The following is a 7,209-nucleotide window of genomic DNA, read 5'->3' as shown; positions in this document are numbered from 1 at the left end:
AAATCTTAACTTTTTTTTTTTTTTTTTTTTCTCGTCTCCTCTGTGTGTACTCGAAACCCTAGTGGTCTCTATATCCGATTTTTAGGGTTTAAGAGTCAAATCATTTAGCATCTCTTACCTGGCCTACGCGGATCGCACTTGGTTTCGCTAGATAACTCTCATACTCGATCCTTTTTTTGAATTTTCTCTGTTTCTTTTGCGTGTTTGCGATTATTCGATAGAACGGCTTTGATCCGTAATGGTGACTGGGTCCAGAACTAGCGGTAATCGTGGGGTAGGACTCGATGATGGAGCCAAAAAGATGATTCAATCGATTAAGGAAATTGTGGGTAATCACTCCGATGCCGATATTTACACTGCCCTTAAAGAAGCAAACATGGACGCTGACGAGGCTGTGCAGAAGCTGATTTATCAAGGTTTCTCTCTCTTTTCCCATCTATTTCTCTCTCTCACTCTCTCTCCAAAGTTAGGGTTTTTACTATTTGTTCTCGTCTTCCTCGTGATCACAAAGGATTGATGTTACATCTTGTTTATATCTGGGATAAGGCGTATGTAGAATCCTGTAGATTGCTTATGCTAAGTTCCGGTTTTGCTTTTTTGTTCTATTGGGGTTTCTGGTGATAATTCGATTGACGTTGATAGCTGTTAGGTTCCTGTTTCCATTTCGATATTTGTCTATTCTCTCCAGGATTCGTAAATTATTATATCCGTGATATAGTATTGGTCTTCACTTGGATTCGTAAATTATTTTTTACTGTCATTCTGTTCTGTCGTGTTTTGTTGTTTGCAAATGGTGTCTTTTATCTGTGTTTTGGTGCACTAAAGCCTTTCTTTTGATCAGATCCATTCCACGAGGTGAAGAGAAAAAGAGACAGGAAGAAAGAGGTAAAGTCTCAAATATTTGTTTCGTTTCTTCTCTTTTGAACCTTTGTGGCATTGGCACACAAAGCCTTTGTGTGCCAATGCCAATTGCCATCACCATCATGTTATAGTTTTTTCAGTTTCACTCCTTATTCTTTTCGAAGCTGCAGTTGAAGAATGTGACTAGATTTTCCATCGTGTTAGTAGTGCTTGTGTTACTAGTATATCTCATCGGGTGTCTACGTGTGTTTTTGGTTTTTAGCGAGCATTTTAACCATCCTTTTAAATTTTGTGTGCCCTTTAGTTGAACTGGTTGTCGAAAACCTTTTCAACTTTTCTAGCCATTCAAATAGTTTGCTGAATTCGTGGAGATCATTAGCAACCTCTGTCTTGTATATAACTCTGATTTTTGGGGCGTGTTCTTTGACTTCAGGATACAGTACTTGTTGAGCCGGCCGACAGAAAGAAACCTCTTGAAAATGTTACCAGTGAAGTGAAAGTTCATACGCAGCCTGAATATAATGTTCGGAGAGGAGGCTACAATAGAAACTTCGTCCCCAGGAATGCTGGTCAACGAAATGCATTTCCTAGGAATCCTGCTACTGGTAAATCAATTTTCTGATAATATACGTCCCAGTTTCTTTTGCATGCTTATACCAAAAATCTTTTCACTTGTTTTAAGTTGATTTTTAAATGGTTCTTAAACATAAACCTATAACGGGGGCATAAAATGCACTTTGTTGAATCCAGAAAAACATATGAAGGTCGAGGAAAAATAGAAATTAGTGTTTAATGCATTTTACTATTTTTGAATCTTTGTGATTGGCGTGAGGCCTTGAAGTTTTATCTGATGTATTGATTGTATTTCACCTAGAAATGTTGTTCTGTATGTTTATAATTTGTCCGTTTCATGGTAGTGCAGGATCCAACAGAGAGTTTCGTGTTGTTAGGGACAACAGGTCTAATCCAAATGTTGAAGAAGAGTTGAAGCATTCTTCTGCCCTGTCTTCTGAATCAAATATTAACAAAGTGGTGGCCACTGTGAATAAAAAGGGGTACGCATGATCAATTGTAATATATCCTGTTGTTCTTATTCGAGCTTTCTATCGCTTACTTGCCTTGTTTTGCTTTTTTACATAATGAAATAGCATGATACGTTGTTTACTCTGAATGATCTGTTTTTAGTGTTACTATTACAAGGGAGTTAATTTGCTTTAGCTGTACTTTTCCAAAAAATTAGTAAAGTAGGACTCTAAGACGATAAGAGACGTACATTTGTTTTGTGCTATTTGTGGTTTGGTAGACGAAAGTAGGAGTGTGTATGTTCTCTTGGTAGGCGTTCCTCTGAAATATTCCTCAAATATGGTTACTTTTGAGCAAACTATGCTGAATTCAAATGTGAAAAATAAGAATTTTTCGCTTTATTTTCATTGTTTGCCAGCTCAACAGGTGGTTTGGGAGATCGTGACTCTTCTGGGGTTCAAGATTTTACTGGTGATGTCAGGCTCAGGCAGGGTGAAATTGCTCCTTCGCACCGTTCTACCAATAAAGAGCTCTCTGATGGAAAGCAGACAGTCCGTGGAGTTACTTTGCCATCAACCAATTCAGTTCTTGGTGTATATGCGTCTTCCACAGATCCAGTTCACGTACCATCCCCTGTTTCTAGATCATCACCCGTGGGAGCTATTAAACGCGAAGTAAGGGGTGTAGGTTTAGGTGGAAAACCTTCTGAAAATGTTGGTAAAGATCCATCTGTCCGATCTTTTCCAGGGTCCTCTATTAGGAAGAATGGGCCTCCAAATGCATATCGACCATCTTCCCCAACTTCAAAGATTGATCACAATCAAACTACTGCACGAGAGCCCAGCGGTGTTGAAAAGAATAGGTCATTTTTGAACAGACAGCGTGGGAATAGAGGAAGTCAATATGCTAGAACACAACAAGTTGGTGGCCATACAAAGGGTAACACTTATACGCCAATTATTTATTAATCTAATGGATGTTGTGCTTTATTTGATTTCTGCTAGGCGGCTCTTTTCTCTGTATATAGCTTCTGTCTTTGTTAATATAATCCTTTCTTTCAATCTATTGGGAAGTCCTGGTGGTAGCCATTTCTTTTCATGACTTCTGATACTCTTGATCAACCTGTACGTAATGCAGGAGTCTCACAGAACAAGGAGTGGAAACCTAAATCAAATCAGAAACCTGTTGGACACAACCCTGGAGTAATTGGAACACCTACAAAGTCTCAAGCTCGCCGTCCTGCTGATAATTCCATAAACGTGGAATCAGAAGCCGTTAAGTTGCAAGATACGCTTTCGCATGTTCATATCAGTGAAAGTCAGAATGTCATCATCGCAGATCATATTCGCGTCCCGGAGACTGACCGCTGTCACCTGACTTTTGGTAGCTTTGTTCAAGAGTTCAATTCGTCAAGAAATTCAGCATCTGCTTTTAAAGAATCATGCTCTTCAGAAGAACTTAGAGAATCTGATCAGAGGTAAGTTCTGACATTTGGTGGTATTGTTTGTTTTTGTACATATTGGTTCTAGTTTGAGATTATTTGCATCGTTCTTTCAATTAATTGGTGATATTGTTGACAGTTTGCCAGCTACTTGTCCTGAGGCTTCAACAGATGGTCTGGGCGTTCAGCCTATTAGTATTCTTGATGATCATGTCAGAATTTCTGCATCTGAGTCACCCGTCTCGGCTGTATCTGAGCCACAGTTACCCGACCAGAAAGAAACTAATAGATCTGACAATTTGGATGAGTACGCGGGAGTCCAATCACTCAATAGGAATGGTCCACCTTACACTCCTTTAGAGTTTGAACAGCAGCAAGATCCTCCCGACTTGCAAAAATTCTCAGTAAGGATTCTTACAATTTTAACTTTTAAAAATTCATCGAAAGATTAATTTTAATAAAGAATGACATGCTTGTCCTTTCCAGCAGGCATATGATAATCATGGTAGCTATGAATTTCCTTATTTTAGTCCTGCAATGGATGAAACCATACGAGGTCAAGGATTACCATCTCCACAGGAGGTAATTTATGTTTCTTTTAGTTTTTACTGGTTTGGCTGCATGAGTTGATGCGTAAGAGTCTAGTTAGTTCCTCTTTGAGCAGCTGGTTTGTGCATGTGTCCTAGTTATCTTTTCATTTCATAAACCAGGAAAAACTAATCAGGTGTTCTTTTAATAATGCAGCAGGCATTAGGTTCTCACATGGTAAATAATGCCCCTCCATCTACTATTCCCATGTTGCAGCAACAACAACAACAAGCATCAATGCAACAGATGTATCCACAGGTTCATGTTTCACATTATCCCAATCTCATGCCTTATCGTCAGTTCCTCTCCCCAGTCTATGTTCCCCACCAGATGCCCATGCCAGGCTACTCAGGTAACCCAGCTGCATATGCACACCCTTCAAATGGTAATGGCTATGTACTGATGCCTGGAGGCGGTTCTCATCTCGGTTCGAATGGTGTCAAGTATGGGATCAATCAGCAATTCAAACCAGTTCCAACAGGTGGGCATACGGGGTTTGGGACGTACAACAATCCTAATGGGTATCCAATTAATCCTCCCAATGTAGTTGGAAACGCTACTGGACTTGAAGATTCATCTCGCATGAAATACAAAGATGGAAATATCTACAATCCAAATCCTCAGGTAATGATAAGTAACTNTCAAGGATTACCATCTCCACAGGAGGTAATTTATGTTTCTTTTAGTTTTTACTGGTTTGGCTGCATGTGTTGATGCGTCAGAGTCTAGTTAGTTCCTCTTTGAGCAGCTGGTTTGTGCATGTGTTTATCTTTTCATTTCATAAACCAGGAAAAACTAATCAGGTGTTCTTTTAATAATGCAGCAGGCAATAGGTTCTCACATGGTAAATAATGCCCCTCCATCTACTATTCCCATGTTGCAGCAACAACAACAACAAGCATCAATGCAACAGATATATCCACAGGTTCATGTTTCACATTATCCCAATCTCATGCCTTATCGTCAGTTCCTCTCCCCAGTCTATGTTCCCCACCAGATGCCCATGCCAGGCTACTCAGGTAACCCAGCTGCATATGCACACCCTTCAAATGGTAATGGCTATGTACTGATGCCTGGAGGCGGTTCTCATCTCGGTTCGAATGGTGTCAAGTATGGGATCAATCAGCAATTCAAACCAGTTCCAACAGGTGGGCATACGGGGTTTGGGACGTACAACAATCCTAATGGGTATCCAATTAATCCTCCCAATGTAGTTGGAAACGCTACTGGACTTGAAGATTCATCTCGCATGAAATACAAAGATGGAAATATCTACAATCCAAATCCTCAGGTAATGATAAGTAATTAAGTATGTTAGTCTCCGAACTTCATGTTGTCAGTTATGTTTCATTCTGATGAGTGTTTCCTTATCTGACACAACAGGCTGAGACTTCTGAGATTTGGATGCCAAATCCCAGAGATCTTTCAAGCCTTCAGTCTCCTCAATATTACAACGTCGCTGGACAAACGCCTCATGGCGCTTACTTATCATCCCATACAGCACATCCATCCTACAACGCCGCTGCAGCAGCAGCACAATCACCTCACATGCAGTTCCAGGGTCTCTTTCACCCGCCACAGCCTGGTACGATGGCGAATCCGCACCACATGGGACCTGGGCTTGGTGGTAATGTTGGAGCTGGGGTCGTGCCCTCTCCTCCGTCTCAAGTTGGTACTTATCAGCAATCACAAATTGGTCATCCGAACTGGCCAGCAAGCTTCTGAACAAAATCTAACCTTTGTCTACTTGTCTAATGGGTTATAATAGCCAAAAGCAAATATTTTGATTCTCCTTATGAAACGCCCAAACTCTGTTTTGATTAATCTTTTTATTCAATGCATAAAAGGTTCCCCGCTCTCAGTAGTTATCAATAAATGTTTTGTCTGCTTCCATACCCCCTCATCTTTTACAGCTGCAGGTATGTTGTTAACCTCCCATGGTGTCAAAGTGTCAAGGTAAAGTTCTATCCGTGCTTCTTAAACTTTTACTCCTACTATAGTTTCTGTCAATTCCAAGAACCCTACAATGCATGTGATGGTGTTTAAGTGTGAAACCCTGTCACTCAAAACATTGTTGCTTGTTGCCAGTGTTTCCACATTGTCGATGTTCATTAAGTAGAGTTGAGAGTTTTGTTTAGCTGTTGAATTTTCTTCTTTTGATTTGTGTCTCCATTTCTCTTCATATTCCTTATTAAATTCTTGATAGAGAATCATTAGTTGTTGAGCTTGACCTAACTTTCCTCTAGCCTTTAGAATATAAAACAAATATTCTTAATCAGAAAACTTGTTGAAGCTAAGTCTATAGGTTTTGATTAGCTCCTTGATTACTTTTGTTTTTAGGTGTCATAGCACACTATGTCATCATAACAAAAGAATCTAATTGATCGTTTTGTTGACATATTTAGAGAACTAAATACTTAGTTTGGAGGAGGTGGGTCTTTAAATCAAGGGGCCAACTAGTTTACTTAAGAGGGTAATTTGTACGGACTTTTCTTGCTCCTCTGATTTAATAGGCCGTGGCTCTTTTTTCTTATCTCCCAATTCATGCTCCTACCTTATTGAGAAATGATTACTCTCTACGAATCTCTTGGGACTCCGTGATTTTGAGCGCTAATACTCTAATTTGTCTTATTTTGACCGGTCTTGAGATAACTAAACGTGGTTTCACTGTTGTTTCACTCAATAATAATAACACCTACCGAGTTAGCAAGGATTAGCTTGAGATTTTCTAGATATTCTGTAATTTGTTGAGTTTGTGAATTAAGGAAATGGTACTGAAAATGATTGAGGAGATTTTTGTATTAGAAAAATAATTTTGACTAAGACTGGCTAGCGTAGAGTAGAGGTTTAGGGTTCATCACTTAGATAACCTACCCGCATGTAAGAGGGATAATGATGGGCAATTTTGGCACTTTTTAACCCTATTATATATCTCTCATAGAATAATTTATAGGAGATTAAGAAGAATTGGCAAATTTAATTGAAGATTAGTTTGTTTATTTTTTCCTAAATAAGTCAAAAGGTTCAATGATCGGTTTTAGAGATTTATAAAGCCATTGACCCCTAACTTCTTACCACTTTTGTTCAATGAAGGCCTGTTTGTTGAATCAAAAAATATTAATTTCTCCCAACAAATCATCTAATTCTGTTAAAAGTTGACACGTAAATGCAATGCAGTAATAAGTAAACTGTTAATATCTTTATCGACGATAATATGTTCGAAACGTTGTATATGTGATTTGTGAACATGACATGTCAAATCAAAAGATAGTGGAGTGATTTATAGACATCCATTC

General features: G+C 39.0%; 1 protein-coding gene across 5 annotated transcripts; it reads left to right on the top strand.

Annotated features, from left to right (window-relative positions):
- On the top strand, window positions 38-5,774 carry LOC104778757. Of its 5 annotated transcripts, none has more exons than XM_010503221.2 (10): window positions 38-416; window positions 842-885; window positions 1,295-1,466; window positions 1,784-1,916; window positions 2,303-2,823; window positions 3,022-3,361; window positions 3,465-3,729; window positions 3,815-3,907; window positions 4,070-4,537; window positions 5,297-5,774. In XM_010503221.2, the coding sequence occupies exons 1-10, from the start codon at window positions 239-241 to the stop codon at window positions 5,636-5,638; spliced, it is 2,556 nt and encodes an 851-aa protein (XP_010501523.1). In that variant the 5' UTR covers window positions 38-238; the 3' UTR covers window positions 5,639-5,774. The 5 variants fall into 5 exon arrangements, with proteins under 5 accessions (XP_010501523.1, XP_010501517.1, XP_010501500.1 ...); XM_010503215.2 differs by having other exon boundaries at window positions 3,812-3,907; XM_010503198.2 differs by lacking the exon at window positions 4,070-4,537 and adding an exon at window positions 4,737-5,204 and having other exon boundaries at window positions 39-416; window positions 3,812-3,907.

The sequence above is a fragment of the Camelina sativa genome, chromosome 1, assembly GCF_000633955.1.
Source record: "Camelina sativa cultivar DH55 chromosome 1, Cs, whole genome shotgun sequence".
Lineage (NCBI taxonomy): Eukaryota > Viridiplantae > Streptophyta > Magnoliopsida > Brassicales > Brassicaceae > Camelina > Camelina sativa.
Note: the sequence above shows the minus strand (reverse complement) of the source record. Positions and strands in the feature narration are given on the sequence as shown.